Below are 18238 nucleotides of genomic sequence, written 5' to 3'. Positions count from 1 at the left end.
CAGCACTCGGGCTCAGTAGTTGTGGCTCACGGGCTTAGTTGCTCCGCAGCACGTGGGATCTTCCTGGACCAGGGATCAAACCCATGTTCCCTGCACTGGCAGGTAGATTCTTAACCACTGCACCACCAGGGAAGTCCCCACTCCTGGATTTTTAACAATTTCTTGCTAATCTTGAAGTTCTCAGAGCTCTTGTTGCACATTTAAGCATGACAAGCTGCAGCAAGGACTGCCTGCAAAGAACTCAGTTATTAGGGGCCTATGAGGCCATTTCTGCACACTTTTTGAATCTTTCTCCACTCCTAAATGGTACTTGGAGCATGTTGAAGGCAAGGAAAACATGGCACACTTACAGGATAACATTCTGGTAGGGGCTTACCTCATAGCAGGCATTTATAGAAGGTCATTTTTTTCCTGGAAGCCGAGACATCAGAGCCATTGTGGTATGTGGTGGAGAAGGGGCTGCAGTACAATTTTATTCTAAAATTTCTAAACAGTGTAGAGGCCAGGTAGGAAAGGTGCCTCAGCCACAGAACAGGAAGTTGAAATTTTTTCAAATCTTTTTCTCAGGGCAAAGCTAGCTTTGTGATTTGGGGGTGGGTTGGAGGGATGCAGTGCTTGCAAAACTAAACAGGAACTCCTTGAAAGTATATGGTGCATTCAGGGCTCACTCAGTGTTAAAGCACTTGAGGTTTTTTTTCCCCCTGTGTATGAAGTTGATAGGGCCACAAGGGGAGCAGCTGCCTGATTGACTGACCGTTTCTTCAAAAAGCCAGGTCTCTACTAGACCCACCATCCCTGACTGCTTTGTACCAAAAGACATGCTGTAAGGAGGAAGGAAATATGGGCATTTGACCTTTACGGCCTACGGGAGCCACTAGTGAAGCAAGCACATGTTGCTTCCCTCTGTGCCTGCCTACTCCCTCTCCCACCAGTCCATCCACCATCTTAATCATTTCAAGACTTACAACTGATAAAAAGAGACTGTTTTAAAGTCTTTTGGGCATTTTGATAAGCAGGATGATTTCACAATATATGTGTTTTCTTTTTATATTTTAAGAAAATGTGAATGAAGGATCATCACAAAGCTGATATTCAGGAAAACTTTGTCTATAAAGTAGTTGTTTTTCCCATGAGTTCTAAGCAATTTTTGTGGTTGTTTCTGTCACTTTTTTTGTTAAAAGCCCACCATGTTCCAGGCACTAAGCTAGCCATTTTATGTTTTTTTCCTTATTTTACAGTTTAGGGTGTTAAGAGTCAGAGGATGTGAGAGAGCCAAATTTCTTTTTTAAAGTAAAGCCACCCAAGTGAAATAATATCAATAGATCAAGGCAATGATCATCAATGACTACTAAAACTATTAGGTGAAAAGTTGACAAGGAACTTTATAATGGATGGAGCAGGCTAACAACACCTGAACCCAGTGCTGAATTCTAACAGCACAGGAAGAAAGATTATCGGGCATGATGTGTCTCCTGATGTGATGTAATAGAAAGTATGCAACACAACCTGTGAAGTAATTTTACCAAAACCCTGAATCTGGTCAAGTCTCTCTAGAGCTAACTATTATTTTTCAGTAAATAATTGAAGGGGAAGAGGAAGGAGAAGGAACTTGTAGCTTAAGAGACATTATCAACCAAATGTAATATCTGGACCTTGTTTGTATTCTGATTTGAACAAACCTTTCCTGTTTTTTGCTCTGTTTTGTTTTTGAAGTCAGTTGTGGAAATCTGAATACTGGATATTTGATATTAAGGAATTATTAATTTTCAGTTCTTGTGGGACTTCCCTGGCGGTCCAGTGGTTAAGACTCTGTGCTTTCAATGCAGGGGGAGCAGGTTTTTGATCCCTGGTTGGGGAACTAGGATCCCACATGCCACACGAGGTGGCACACACACACACAAAAATTAAGTTCCTGTCTTTTAGAAATGTATACCGAGGTATTTACTGATGAAAGGATATTTATGGGATTTACTTCAATATAATATAAATTGAGGAGGACAGGGAAGGAGCTGGGAGAGGGTAAAGGTTAAACAAGTTTATCTTTGTATTGATAATTGTTGAAGCTGACTGATGGATGTAGAGGACTCATTATACAGCGGTCTCTCTACTTCTTTGTTTGAAAATGTCCAAATAAAAGAGTTAAAAGGTAAAAAGAGCACACAGTGGGTATTCAATAAATACATGCTGATTCAATAGAAATTTTTTAAAATTAGGCTTCTACATCTTTGCTTAAATCAGCAGATTATTGATGGCAGTTAGGTTTGCAATGGGAAAGAAATACTACATTGAACCTCTATGTAGCTTTATTCTCAGGAGTAATTAATCTTGAAAAAAGTGTTACTAGATTATAATACGGGAAAAAGGAACTCCCAGCAAGGAAACTTCCACGGAGCCAACAAGAACCTTCTGCCTTTCAAGTGGGCTTAGGCCTGGAGCATGAGCTATACCAGTGTTAATACAGCTGATGGAGCCCAAAGATTTATTCAACTCAAATGAACATGTTCCCAAGAGCTTCGTGGACCTTAATCAAAGCCTCTAGGGAGCCATGTCTAACTAGCTTTTGAAAAATAATTTGCAGAAAGTTTCTCAGTTGTTTTAACATTGACCTGCTGTGGAGACAGATGGAATCTAAATTGATATTCAACATTTTGTCTCTAATTCCAGATTAACCTAGAAGTTCAAACCATTACCAATGCTATAAAAACTGAAATTGTAGAATTTCAGTAAACATAGAAGTTATTTTCTAATAATGTTTCTAGTTTTATAGTTGTTTTACAGTTTATATAAATGTGGTATTGATTGCCATACAACACAGTATTATACAGAGGCAGTATAATGTAATAGTTAAGAGTATGGGCTTTTGAGCCAGACTGCCTGGCTGTGAATCTTGGCTTTGCCACTTAGTAGCAGAATGACCTTGAGCAAGTTACTTAACCTCTCTGTGCTTGTTTCCTCATACATAAAATGGGAATAATAATAGTAACCAGTCAGGGTTTTCCAGAGAAACAGAATCAGTAGGAGATAACTGTATATACATATATAGTATACGTTTCCAGGCCATCAGGCTGGAAATTCTTGGTCAGGATCTGATGCTACAGTCTTAAGGCGAAATTTCTTCTTTCACAGAGAAACCTCAGTTTTGCCTATAAGGCCTTTCAACTGATTGAACAAGACCCACCCACATTATTAAGGATAATTTCCTTTAGTTAAAGTCAGCTGATTGTAGATGTTAATCACATCTACAAAACACCTCCACAGCAACACCCAGATTAATTAGTATTTGATTGAATAACTGGGTTCTGTAGCCTAGTCAAATTGACACATAAAGCTTACCATTATACCTATCAAATTCATAAAAATTGTGAAAATGTAATGAGTTAATGCATGTAAAGTACTTAGAACAGAGCCGAACACATAGGAGGCACTCATAAAGGTTAGCTATTATTATATACTCTTTAAATCCCAAAAGTACTCTGGTTCTAGAAAAGATAATAAGATTTAGTGATAGTTACTATGAAATCATAATATATCTGTGCTAGATAGAACCTTGGAGGTCTTCTAGGCCAGCCTCTCATCCTAAAAATATGGAGGCCGAGGTCCAATCTGTTTTTTGTTTGTTGTTTTTCCATAAATTTATTTATTTATTTATTTATTTTTGGCTGTGTTGGGTCTTGTTTCTGTGCGAAGGCTTTCTCTAGTTGCGGCGAGTGGGGACCACTCTTCATCGTGGTGCGCGGGCTTCTCACTGTCGCGGCCTCTCTTGTTGTGGAGGACAGGCTCCAGACGCGCAGGCTCAGTAGCTGTGGCTCGCGGGCCCAGTTGCTCCGCGGCATGTGGGATCTTCCCAGACCAGGGCTCGAACCCGTGTCCCCTGCATTGGCAGGCAGATTCTCAACCACTGTGCCACCAGTGAAGCCCCAATCTGTTTTCATAGTGCAGCCATAGTGATTTTGCTTTTTTTTTTTTTTTTTTTTTTTTCTTTTTGCGGTATGCGGGCCTCTCACTGTTGTGGCCTCTCCCGTTGCGGAGCACAGGCTCCGGATGCGCAGGCCCAGCGGCCATGGCTCACGGGCCCAGCCGCTCCGCGGCATATGGGATCCTCCCAGACCGGGGCACGAACCCGTATCCCCTGCATCGGCAGGCGGACTCTCAACCACTGCGCCACCAGGGAGACCCAGTGATTTTGCTTTTTCACAGTAATGAGCAGTATACAGAGAAAGCCCTGCCCTCATGCGGCTTACATCTTAATAAGATACCCATAGTTTCTGTCCCAACTCTAACCAATATTCTTATTCATTTTCATGCGGGAAGGGAATGAGAGAATTGGGTTCAGAGACTGCGCTACAGGCCAAGTGCCCCCAAACAAGTAGAAATGTTTATACTCAGCTTTTAGATTCAGAGGCTTGGAACCTAAGGTTTTCCCACATTGGCATCATTACCTTATTTGAAATTTTAAAGTAGTCCTTCTAGGGACTTCCCTGGTGGTGCAGTGGTTAGGAATCCGCCTGCCAATGCAGGGGACGTGGATCCTAGCCCTGGTCTGGGAAGATCCCACATGCCATGGAGCAACTAAGTCCATGCGCCACAACTACTGAACCTGCACTCTAGAGCCCGCGAGCCACAACTACTGAGCCCACGTGCCACAACTACTGAAGCCCGTGCGCCTAGAGCCCGTGCTCCACAAGAGAAGCCACTGCAATGAGAAGCCCATGCACCACAACGAAGAATAGCCCCCGGCTCACCGCAACTAGAGAAAGCCCGTGCGCAGCAACAGAAGACCCAACACAGCCAAAAATTAATTAATTAATTAATTAATTAATTAATTAAAAATAAAAATAAAAAAATAAAGTAGTCCTTCCATGTGGTCTCTTTTCATCAGTCATTTCTCAAGAATATACTAAATACTCCTGAGGGCCTGAGGGAAATTAAAAATGTACTTTCTTAGCACCTGATTAATGCACAGAAATCTCTGGCATTCCTATATACTAATGATGAAAAATCTGAAAGTGAAATCAAGGAAACACTCCCATTTACCATTGCAACAAAAAGAATAAAATATCTAGGAATAAACCTACCTAAGGAGACAAAAGACCTGTATGCAGAAAATTATAAGACACTGATGAAAGAAATTAAAGATGATACAAATAGATGGAGAGATGTACCATGTTCTTGGATTGGAAGAATCAACATTGTGAAAATGACTCTACTACCCAAAGCAATCTACAGATTCAATGCAATCCCTATCAAACTACCACTGGCATTTTTCACAGAACTAGAACAAAAAATTTCACAATTTGTATGGAAACACAAAAGACCCCGAATAGCCAAAGCAATCTTGAGAACGAAAAATGGAGCTGGAGGAATCAGGCTCCCTGACTTCAGACTATACTACAAAGCTACAGTAATCAAGACAGTATGGTACTGGCACAAAAACAGAAAGATAGATCAATGGAACAGGATAGAAAGCCCAGAGATAAACCCACGGACATATGGTCACCTTATCTTTGATAAAGGAGGCAGGAATGTACAGTGGAGAAAGGACAGTCTCTTCAATAAGTGGTGCTGGGAAAACTGGACAGGGACATGTAAAAGTATGAGATTAGATCACTCCCTAACACCATACACAAAAATAAGCTCAAAATGGATTAAAGACCTAAATGTAAGGCCAGACACTATCAAACTCTTAGAGGAAAACATAGGCAGAACATTCTATGACATAAATCACAGCAAGATCCTTTTTGACCCACCTCCTAGAGAAATGGCAATAAAGACAAAAATAAACACATGGGACCTAATGAAACTTAAAAGCTTTTGCACAGCAAAGGAAACCATAAACAAGACCAAAAGACAACCCTCAGAATGGGAGAAAATATTTGCAAATGAAGCAACTGACAAAGGATTAATCTCCAAAATTTATAAGCAGCTCATGCAGCTCAATAACAAAAAAACAAACAACCCAATCCAAAAATGGGCAGAAGACCTAAATAGACATTTCTCCACAGAAGATATACAGACTGCCAACAAACACATGAAAGGATGCTCAACATCTTTACTCATTAGAGAAATGCAAATCAAAACTACAATGAGATATCATCTCACACCAGTCAGAATGGCCATCATCAAAAAATCTAGAAACAATAAATGCTGGAGAGGGTGTGGAAAAAAGGGAACACTCTTGCACTGCTGGTGGGAATGTGAATTGGTACAGCCGCTATGGAGAACGGTATGGAGGTTCCTTAAAAAACTACAAATAGAACTACCATATGACCCAGCAATCCCACTACTGGGCATATACCCTGAGAAAACCATAATTCAAAAAGAGACATGTACCAAAATGTTCATAGCAGCCCTATTTACAATAGCCCGGAGATGGAAACAACCTAAGTGTCCATCATCGGATGAATGGGTAAAGAAGATGTGGCACATATATACAATGGAATATTACTCAGCCATAAAAAGAAATGAAATTGAGCTATTTGTAATGAGGTGGATGGACCTAGAGTCTGTCATACAGAGTGAAGTAAGTCAGAAAGAGAAAGACAAATACTGTATGCTAACACATATATATGGAGTTTAAGAAAAAAAAATGTCATGAAGAACATAGGGGTAAGACAGGAATAAAGACACAGACCTACTAGAGAATGGACTTGAGGATATGGGGAGGGGGAAGGGTAAGCTGTGACAAAGTGAAAGAGCGGCATGGACATATATACACTACCAAACGTAAGGTAGGGCCTCCCTGGTGGCGCAGTGGTTGAGAGTCCGCCTGCCGATGCAGGGGATACGGGTTCGTGCCCCGGTCTGGGAGGATCCCATATGCCGCGGAGCGGCTGGGCCCGTGAGCCATGGCCGCTGAGCCTGCGCATCCGGAGCCTGTGCTCCGCAACGGGAGAGGCCACAACAGTGAGAGGCCCGCGTACGGAAAAAAAAAAAAAAAAAAGACAAACGTAAGGTAGATAGCTAGTGGGAAGCAGCCGCATAGCACAGGGAGATCAGCTCGGTGCTTTGTGACCGCCTGGAGGGGTGGGATAGGGAGGGTGGGAGGGAGACGCAAAAGGGAGGGGATATGGAAACATATGTATATGTATAACTGATTAAATTTGTTATAAGGCAAAAAAAAAAAAAAAAGGATCTGCCAAAGAGTTCTGTGTGAATGCACTAAAAAAATGTTTATTTTCCAGATATAAAACTTTAATATTGAACATTTCAGACTTTACACACCAGTTTCCTTTCTCTGCCCCACACGATACCATCATGTTCTTCTGAACCTCCATGGAATTCAGTGTACAGAGCCATCTCACAATGGGCTAAGGAACAGCTGCTATACACAGCATGATTTTTTAATGTGAAATATGGAACTAATTAGAAAGAGGATTCCCTTAACAGAGCCCCATGTGGGTACAAAGGACTAGTAAGTCACGTGACAAGGAGATAACTCTCTTCTATGAGAGTTTATATGACGCGTATTCTTCCATATAAGGTGTTACGTTTGAATTTTCTCAACAGTCTCCCTACATAAGACCCCAGAGATCCTGTTTTCCTGTTACAGCTTCATAAGGCCTGTCTCCATGAGATAACAGCTGGAGGTTTCCACTAGATTACCTTATTTCCAGAGGCTACATTCTAAGTAGGATAAGAGAAGAAAATTGAGCTATCACTCTGCATTCTCCTGACTGGGATCTCTCCCAGTAAACTGGCTGGAACAAGCCATGCAGGAAAGTAAGACCTCCATGGTTGAAATAAATATTCTGATTAAACTACTCATCCCAACTTGGGAATAAAGAACCACCACTCATAAAAAAAAAAAAAAAAAATGTACTTTCTTAGCACCTGATTTTCAACCACTGTGAAACTTGGCCACTGGGGAAGTTGTCTCATTCCCTTGACATGAAGACCCATTAACAAAAACTGCATAAAAGCATGAATAATAAATCTGTAGGACATTTACAGTTTGACAAAGCACTTTTAAGAGCTAGGTAGAGCAAGTATTATTATCCCCACCTTATTAAGGAGGAAGCTTAGGCTCAAAGTTGTAAAATGAGTCACCCAAAACTACATAGTAAATAACAGATCGTGGCTGCCTAATTCGTAGTGTAGTGTGCTCTCTGTTGTGTTATTCTACTGGCTATGTCCAGGGGATAGAAATCTGGAGAAGAGTTACTTCTCAACTCTGCAGAAGGTTCTCTTCCTTAGTTCTAAAGTGAAGGCAGTCTTTAGCCATACTTGATCACATTTGAATATAACTTTTCTACTTTGCTTTGAACAAATGACAATCAGTATTTTTAAATCTGCAACTAAGTTTAACTGAGAAAAAGCCTCTGTGAAGTTTTAAAAATATACCTGAAAGCTATGAAGTTAGCAAATTAATTTTGATATTTTCCTTACTCTGGAAATTAATATTAACTTTTTCAGTAATGTGCACCTTTCTTTGGATTGGTCCTAAATGTGCCTTTAGTAATCTTAATTTTGCTAGATTTTATGGGTATGCTTATAAATTTAGGACTTATTCTTACTTTAATTAGCCATAATTATCTGAAACTTGAATTTTGGAATGTTTTTTCTCCTTATTTTTTAATTCCGCCAGGTCACGATGGTAGCTCTGAAACTAACACATGCACCTTTTATTATTTGGCAAATATTTCTCCAACAAATATAACGTTATTTTAAATTGCTTTCCTATTCACCGTGTGGAGTGCAGTAAAACAAGAAAATCTATGAAATTAGCTTCACCTTTGTTCCTGTCTCTACTATACCATTTGGTATATTATATTGTAATCATTTATTTGTCTGTGGTTTTTGAGGATAAGGACTTTGTCATGGCATTTTCAGAAGTAGTGTAGTATAAATAAAAGAAAATAAACTTTGGAGTCAGTCAGACCTGGTTCCAAATCCTAGGTCTATCACTTTCCAGCTGAGGGCCCTTGGGCAAATTCCTTCACCTCTGAGCCTCAGTTTACATACCTTTAAACTAAGGAAAATAATACCAACTTCATAAGGTTATTATGACAAATTATTAAATGCACCAACACAGTTCTGCTACATAATAGGTGCTTCACGAATATTTGATATTCCTCTCCTTTTCGTGTTAGCATCCCTAGGCTAACAGGGATACTTAAAAAAAAGTTTTGTTACTTAAAGTCTTATTAAACTTTTGTTGAATGACTGAATGATTGTTTGAATACATATTTTGTCAAAGAAGAATCATATTTAAAGGATAAGCAGTTAGTATAGAATGAATTTTCTATTGAATTTAACTTTTTTCAATTTAGTTGTAACTTAAAAATGTATTCTCTCTACATTTCAAAATTATTGGTGCTGTGTGCTAGTGAGTGGAGGTTAACACTGCATAGTATCACTGCACCAAGCTCTCTGCTTTCTACGTCTTATGAGGCTTCTTGCCTTTTAGGTATTCCACGTGGTTACCATTTTGGAAGTGTTTGTTTTGAGGAAGAAATGTTGCCCTTATCTTCCTTGTCCTTCCTCCTGGCATTCTTTTGGTTTCTCTCATTTATAACGCTCACCTTACCCTAGATTGTACTGACGTTATTTGTAGACTTGTCTTTGGCCACAAAGAGCTCAAAATCTACTACCGAGGTTCTTAACTTATTCAAGGTTCTTGAATAATCTTTTTGAGACTATGATAAAAGGTATGAAATGTCCCCCCAGAAGAATGTACATATGTACAAACAAAAGTTTTCTTATTAGTTCTGGAGGTTCATGGACTCCAGGGTAAAGACTCTTTTTCTGGATTGTGTGTTTCTTAAGAGCAATACCTGGGGGGACTTACCTGGTGGTCCAGTGGGTAAGACTCCGTACTTCCAATGCAGGGGGCCCGGGTCCGATCCCCGGTCGGGGAACTAGACCCCACGTGCCTGCTGCCACTAAGAGTCCACGTGCTGCAACTAAGAAGCCTGCAAGCCGCCACTAAGAAGCGTGCAAGCCGCAACTAAGAGCCCACATACCTCAACTAAGACCCGGCGCAGCCAAAACAGATAGTTAGATAGATAGATAGATATTTTTTTAAAAAGAAGCAATACCTGGGTTTCATTGACCTTTGACAGAGCCTACTGTGTACGTAGAAGATACTCAGCACATAGTTTCTGAATTTATGAATTTAAATGCAAAATGAAAACCTTCAGGTTTCTTACTACAGAATCTCTAAACATGTCTTTTTTGTTTCCTTAGGCTTCCATCTCAGTGGCACAGTAACTGAGCCGGCCACTACTTCTGAACCAGCAGTGACTTATAAAGTTGCCATCAGTTTTGATCGATGCAAAATCACTTCAGTGGCTTGTGGCTGTGGGAACAAAGACATATTCTACTGTGCCCATGTGGTAGCGCTCTCACTCTACAGGATCCGTAAACCAGACCAAGTCAAACTGCGTCTTCCTATCTCAGAAACCCTTTTCCAGATGAATAGGGACCAGCTACAAAAGTTTATTCAGTATTTAATCACGGCACACCACACTGAAGTTCTTCCTACTGCACAGAAGCTGGCAGATGAGATTCTATCCTCCAACTCCGAAATCAACCAAGTAAACGGTAATTGTACAACATTTTTGTTGCTAAAAATATATTTTGTTGCTTTATTGCATGATTAGAGATTGGGAGACATTTGCCATTGTAATCACTCAACCTTAATCAGTTCATTCTATCCAAACTATTTATTAACTCTGTTTCTTAAAGCAATCCAATTGTCCACCTCATAAAGGTTTGGCAAAAAAGGACAGAGAATGTTAGAGTTACATATTGATCTAGTTTATGGACTTCATTTGTCCATACAATCCCTGCCCCAGGAGCCTGGGATATTCAGGAGTGAGAGAAAACATAAAACAATTAGTGCCATTCAGTGAACTGAAATGGATATGAGAATTCCTTAACATTTCAGGAACCTGCATAGCATCAGGGTTATTCCAAAGAGCATCTGCTAGCATTGTGTTTATGAGCTATATAATGGGAGGGTTTATGGATGGAGAAAGATATTATGTTCACTTACTCATTCAGCAAGTATATGTTGAGTACCTACACTGTGCAAGTGGTAGCACTGATTGTTGAGAGCATAAAACAGACATGGTTCCCGCCTTCAAATAGCTTATAATCTAGTAGAAAAGACAGCTAAGTCTGAAATAAATGCTTGCCTTTATTATGAAGCCAGGTTGTAGATATTTAATCACAGGAAACCGTTGACGAATTTTGAGAAGAGGAGCTATATGAGCCAATCTTTCATTTTGTTGGTTAGGTCCTACTATGTGCCAGGCATCATGCAAGAGACTTTATACATGTTTATATATGTTAATTCACTTAGTTTTCAAAACTACCCTGTGAGGTAGGTATTATAACCATTTCCATTTTATAAATAAGGAAATTATTTATAACCTAGTCTCACCTGATTTCAGAACTCAGGTTTTTAATGCTTCTCTATACTACCTCTCTATTTTTAGAAGAAACTTTGGTATTAGTGTGAACAAGGCAGTGAGGCCAGATGAATGTCCTGTATAATACTATAGTATGTGCCAAAGGGCCTGCTTTTCCCAGTTGCCCAGTAGAGCTAATCAAGTCCTACACATAGCCTCACCACTCCTCAGAAATAAGGACAGTCAGACAGGCTTCCAGGAACTCTTGCTAACTAGCCGAAATAATCTTCTGTTGTTTTATCCTCAAAGTTGTAGTGTTTACATGGTAACTGAGCTCTATTTGAGAGACACTGTTAAAGAGTAACTTTATATATATATATATATATATATATATATATATATATATATATATATATATATATATCTTCTTATCCCACATAGGGAGACTGTTCTATTTCTCTGGCCTCCTTAAGTCTAGAGTTCTTAGGGACCTGAGTTCAGCTCCAGGTCTGTAACACCACAGCTGGGTTATGGCCTACTTTCATGCATCATTCCCACTAGCTCTTTCTCAGAATTTTTGCCTATATCCAAGCTCTCTTGCATTTTTCTTTAACTAACCATCTTGGTTGAGTACCTGTATTGCACCTGCCTTGTTCATCACCACTGTCACCAAAGCAACCCTCTTTCCCCTTTACCACTGTGCTGAAGCAATCTTTATTCCTCGTTATACCTCCCATCTCAGCATCTTATTATATGTCTGAAATTAGTCTAAGTTGCCACAGTGAACTTGAGATGTTATTCTCAACCTTCCCCAGGAACTACTACTTCTGTACCTGTGTTTATTCCAGACTAATATTAGCTTTGTACCCCAGGTTCCCTAGTATTCCACAAGGTCTTTCTTAATATATTTCTAATAACCAGTGCTGATATAGGCAATGATACTGAAAATGGTGAGGGTGAGGAGTGGAGATATCTTAGAGGCAACATGGACTGGATTCAACATCCAGGTGTGTAGGATGGGTGGGGAGTGAAGAAGAGGAAGATGAGAAAAAACTCAGTTCCAGAATGTCCAGCTACGATGGCTGGATTTGACAATAATGTTGCCATTCACTTAGGGAACGTAAGGGGAGGAATAAATTTAGGAGGAAGAGGAATTCAGTTTACTGTTGGCATTCACTTAGGGAACGTAAGGGGAGGGATAAATTTAGGAGGAAGACTAATTCAGTTTAAGTTTGAGGTGCTTGTAGAACACTTAGGTGAAGATTTCTGAAACAAAATTGGGTATTGGTCTGGAACTGAGGACAAAAGTCAGAATTTTGGAGTTATTAGCATAGAGATGATCTTTGAAGTCCTGTTTCTGTTCCCTGCTAAATCTATAAACACCTAGAACATCTTCCGTCTCCTCTCTCTCAAGCCCTACTCTTCACCAAAACAGACTTTAAAAAACAGGAATAAAATTTCTAAAACTGCTAGCTACCTGCTTTTTTTTTTTAATTTATTTAATTTTGGCTGCGTTGGGTCTTCGTTACTGCATGTGGGCTTTCTCTAGTTGCGGTGAGTGGGGGCTACTCTTTGTTGTGGTGAGTGGGCTTCTCATTGCGGTGGCTTCTCTTGTTGTAGAGCAGGGCTCTAGGCGAGTGGGCTTCAGTAGGTGTGGCACACGGGCTCAGTAGTTGTGGCTCATGGGCTCTAGAGTGCAGTCTCAGTAGTTGTGGCGCACGGGCTTAGTTGCTCCATGGCATGTGGGATCTTCCCAGACCAGGGCTCGAACTCATGTTCCCTGCATTGGCAGGCGGATTCTTAACCACTGCGCCACCAGGGAAGCCCTAGCTACCTGCTTTTAATCCCAGGAATGGATCCAGGTATTGCTCTGCTCCTCATGTCCCTGAAAACTTTTATTAGTCCCTGTAAGTGGTTTTAGCTAGACTTTGCCTTGTCCCCTTTGGATTGGTGATTCAATTTGGACTATCTTTCCACCTCTTCATCTAGCACTGCTCCATGCTCTGTTTGTGATTTTCTCTGGTAACTCCATACCCCGAGATTCTCTGGCATATAGCATCCAGGCCAGGGCTTCAGTTGCTGTTTATCCATACAGAGTTTGGATACCAAGAGAAAATTATGATAACTTGAGGAGTTAGGTCAGGAACCATGTCTTAGAAATTTCTGAGTCTCCATCACCAAGCATGGTACCTGGAAAATAATAAGGATTTGTTGAATGAATACAACAAATCCTTATTATTTGTTGTATTCATGCATATACAGGTGTTGAAACAGGGGCCAGTGTAGGAATTAGCAAAGTAGAATGAGAAATGAGGAGAAGCTAGCAAGTGACTATAAAATTGAGTTTTAAGTATAAAATTGAGTTTTAACAAGTAAGTGGTCAACAATGTTGAATATTGTGGAAGATACAGACCAAAACTAACAAACATAGAACAGCAATTTGGGAGAAATAGAGACTATGCAGAGAGAAGAAAACCTTGAAAAATTATTATTAATATCATCATAGGAATAGAAGAAGATATTGTAACCATGAAATAAAAACTGGATACTATAAAAAGAAATTCACAGAACAGAGAGAACTAATGAATATTACAAATATAATGGCAAAAAAGTTATAAAACTAAGTGATGGAAAATAAAGGTAAGGAAAGTTCCTATAGAGTAGAGCAGAAAGACAAAGAGATTTTTAAAAAAAAGAAGATGAAGAGATGAAAAAAGGCTGTTAAAAATTAAGAGAATGAGTCCTGGAATTCCGATGTTTGAAAAATAGGGATTCCAGAAATAGAAAACGGAAGTAAGGAATTCATCAATAAAATCATTAAAGAATGTTTTCTAGAACAAAAACGTGTGAGTTTCCAAAGTGAAAGGATTCCACTAAATGCCCAGCAATGGGAAAAGAAGAATCTTTTGAATAAATAAGGCTGGATCAATTGGAAATTCATTCTGGGGAAAAAAAAACTTGATTCCTACCTCATGCGATACAGAAAAATTAATTGCCAATGAATTGCAGACATAAATGTGAAAAGTAAAACAATAAAGCATATAGCAGATAATATGAAAAAATATTGTCATGTTCTTGAGGTAAAAAAAATTTAAGTAGGAGAAGATTGATAAATTGAACTACATTAAAATTTTTAAACTTCCGTTTATCAAAAGGCACCATTAAGAGACTAAAAAGGCACACAAATAGTGGGAGAAGATATTTACAATACATACAGCTGACAAAGGGCTTGTATCCTAAATACCTTAAGAACCCCTACAAATAGTAAAATGGACAGAGACACAAAAAGGCACTTGGCAAAAAGGATATCCAAGTGGCTAATAAACATATTAAAAGGCACTTTAACTAATTAGTAATTAGGGAAATGCAAATTAAAACCACAGTGAGATTCCACTACATAGCCACCAGAATGGCTAAATTTTTTAAACTATCAGTATTAAGTATTGGTGAGGATATTGAGCAACTGGAAATAATATATTGCAGGTAGGAGTGTAAATTGTTACAGTCACTTTGGGAAACTGTTGGGTATCATATAACTCAAGTTGAATCTATGTGTACCCTACGACCCAGAAATTCTTCTCCTAGATGTCTACCCAATGGAAATGAATAGCATAATTTGTGAGAGCCTGAAATAGAAACAATCCAAATGTCCATCAGTAGTAGAATGGCTTAATAAATTAATATATTCATGTAACGGAATACTATATATCAATGAAAATAAGTTGTTTTGCTAAACATAATAATATGAGTGAATCTTACGAACATGATGTTGAGTGAAATAAGCCAGACACAAAAGAATAAATGTTATATGATTCCATTTATGTAAAGTTCAAAAACAAGTCCCTAGTGTTAGAAGTCAGGTTAGTGGTTAATATGGGAGAAGAGGATGGGAGATGGTGTTTGCAAAGGGGCTTCTAGGCTGCTGGTAGTATTCTATTTTCTTGATTTCAGTGATGGTTATTATAATCACTATGTGATAATTCATCAAGCTTTACAGTTAAGATTTGTGCACTTTTCATAATTCATATTTCAATTAAAAATTTTAAATTTAATTTAAAAAGCTGTGTGTGTGTATGCATGCATATTTGTATACACATATGTGTATGTACAGAACAAAAAGATGGGAAGAAAATACACCATGATATTAACAAGGGAACTTATGGCTGGAGGCACTATGAGTGGATTTTTATTTTCTTTATTCTTTAGTATATTTTCTATGATAAGCATGTATTGTTTTTATAATTTAAAAAAGGATGTTTAAGAATGAAAGAAAAATTGATTCCACAGACTTAACAGTTCCCTCAGGACAGGTCTCAACGTTACAGTCTTAATGCTAACTTGGAGCCTCAACCCACATGATAGTTTGTTTAATAATTATTTATAAAAACATCCTTTTATTTTATCTTCACTTGTTACCGTTTGTCTTATAATCCTGTGGAAATTTTCATACGAAAATGTCAAAGTATCATTTATACTGACCAAGTCCACTTTACCACTACTGAGGGTAATTAGTTTCATACTCATCTCTTTTTATAAAAAGACTAAAATGTTCTAACCAGTGAACACATATAGGGATATTTTTTTTAATCTTTTGTTTTTAACCAAAGGATCATTTTTTTTTTTAAGATTTTGCCTGGGAGTTAGTGAGAGAGCTGGAGAAGCTGGTTGTGAACTCCAGGCCTGGTTTATCTAGTTAAAATTATCTTTGCTCTTATTCGTTCATTTCTAAATGCTGTACCCTTCTCTGCTATCTGACCTTTAATGTTGCTATTTCTTAAAAATTAATCTTAAATTTTCTCCTCTTATTCTATACGATCTCTGCAGGCAATCTCAGCTACCTCCTTTACCTTAATGTCATCTATGTATTATGACTCACAGATTTACTTCTCCTATATCCAACTGACTATTCTATATCAAAGACATCCCCAAATCAATATATCCAAACATGAATTTATCTTCTTCCTCAAATTTGCACAATAAATAGCACCACCATCTAGCCACTGGATCATGATAGAACACTTTTTTTCTCATAATCCACATGCATTCCAGTGCAAGACCTGTTAGTTTTACCTCTCAAGTATCTTTCATCATTTTCCACTTCTCTCTGTTGATACTGTCATCACCCTAAATAAAACCACTATAATCTCCCACCTAAATTGCTACTACAGCCTTCTAACTGATCTTTCCATATCCACTGTTGCTCCCTTCTATTCCATTCTCCACACAGCCATCCAAAGTAACTTTTCTATAACTACAGGTTTTGTCATATCACTTCTTGTTTAAAATCCTTCAATGGCCTCCTGTTGCACTTAGGGTAAAATCCAAATTTCATACGGCCTACAAAACCATGCCTGATCTGGCTTTTGCCTTCATTTTCACATGATACTCCCTCTCCTTGGAATACTCTTCCTATCCTCTCCCCCTTGTTATAGATGTACTTAATTACCACAATGATTTCTGGCTTCATGCTTTTTTGAGCAAAAAATACACACAGTATTTCCTCCACTCTCTACCAGGCTAACTCTTATTCATTCCTCAGTTATTCACTTAAATGTCACTTTCTCGGGGAAAACTTATTTGACCTTTCTTTACACACAGATATGTACCTGGGTGATTATTTGCTTGACATCCCTTTCCCCAACTAGTCTATCAGCTCCACAAGGACAGGGACTATATCTGCTTATTTAACACTGTCTATCCGGTGTTTGGCATAGGCCCCTGGCACATAGGAGGCTCTCAATAAATACTGAATAAACGGAAATGTCTTAGAAAATCCTTCTCGGGCCTTTTGGGTTTTTTCCGGCCATGCCTCAAGGCCTGCAGGATCTTAGTTCCCAGACCAGGGATCCAACAGAGGCCCTCAGCAGTGAAAGCCCGAGTCTTTACCACTGGACCGCCAGGGAACTCCCATGACTTTGATTTCTTCAACAGCCACACCAACTCCATATAGACTGTTACCTGGATGTCTCAAATACTGACTTACTCCCTTTTTTTTTCTGCAAGCACCCATTTTGGCAGCTCAGTTTCTTGTCTCCTGGGTTCCTTATAGACCAGAAAACATTTACACAGTTTACCTTCCTTTCTTTGCTATCAGATAAACTCTTTTGAAGTTTTTGGTGAAATTTTACTGTTAATAACTCTCTAGGCTTTGCCTTATCCTAGCCTAATGTAAGGTACCTAATGCCGTGCCTGGCACATAGTAGGGGCCTAATCACTGCTTGCTGTTATTATAATTTTGAGCTCTCGTTTTCAAAATCCCCTCCTGGTATTCCAGCAGTAATTGCGCTATTCCAGAAGTTTTCCATCGTGTGCACACTAGGTATTAATAAACTGTGCCTGATTTCTTCCACAGCTGCTGCTACTACCACCAGCTGGGCCCCAAAGATTCACCAGTTTGCTCCATACCCCTTCAAATACTTAGAGGGGGTGTCACTCCACACCTCCAATCTGTTGACTAAGGCCAGCTCCCCTGGGAGACTGGGTCCTGCTCCTGATTTTTCTTTTTCTAGTTGAACCACCCAAGGGTAAGAATTGGTATTCAAACCATCTCTGCCCCTTGCTTTCGGAGCATCATTGCTATTCTTTCCTCATCAGCAAGGTACTCAGAGGCCCAGTCCTTGGTTTATACCTATTTTATCTTATTTTATCTCAGTTCCATCTCTTAGAGCTCGTGAAAACTAGAATCAGAAGTGAGACTCTGTAATCTGCGTTTTTAACAATAAACCCCAAGTGATTAACATTTGAGAATCACTGTACTGGTGAGAACTCTTGTTATTCTCACTGTGCGGAAAATGCATTATTCTGACTTACCCTATATTCTGTGTGGTAGAATAAACCAAGAAAGGATTTGGCTATTTTCAGACACACCATCCAGCTTACATTCA

At 39.0% G+C, this 18238-nt stretch overlaps 1 protein-coding gene across 2 annotated transcripts in view; it reads left to right on the top strand.

Annotated features, from left to right (window-relative positions):
* ZSWIM5 (zinc finger SWIM-type containing 5) overlaps positions 1-18238 on the top strand; it is a 251036-nt gene that overhangs the window by 169189 nt on the left and 63609 nt on the right. For both annotated transcript variants that reach the window (XM_082613340.1, XM_082613341.1), the window contains one exon: positions 10186-10542. In XM_082613340.1, the coding sequence (XP_082469466.1) occupies positions 10186-10542 (357 nt within the window). The remainder of the gene's footprint in view (positions 1-10185; positions 10543-18238) is intronic.

This window comes from Mesoplodon mirus (genome assembly GCF_964341445.2).
Source record: "Mesoplodon mirus genome assembly, chromosome: 3".
NCBI classification, from domain to species: Eukaryota; Metazoa; Chordata; class Mammalia; order Artiodactyla; family Ziphiidae; genus Mesoplodon; species Mesoplodon mirus.
Note: the sequence above shows the minus strand (reverse complement) of the source record. Positions and strands in the feature narration are given on the sequence as shown.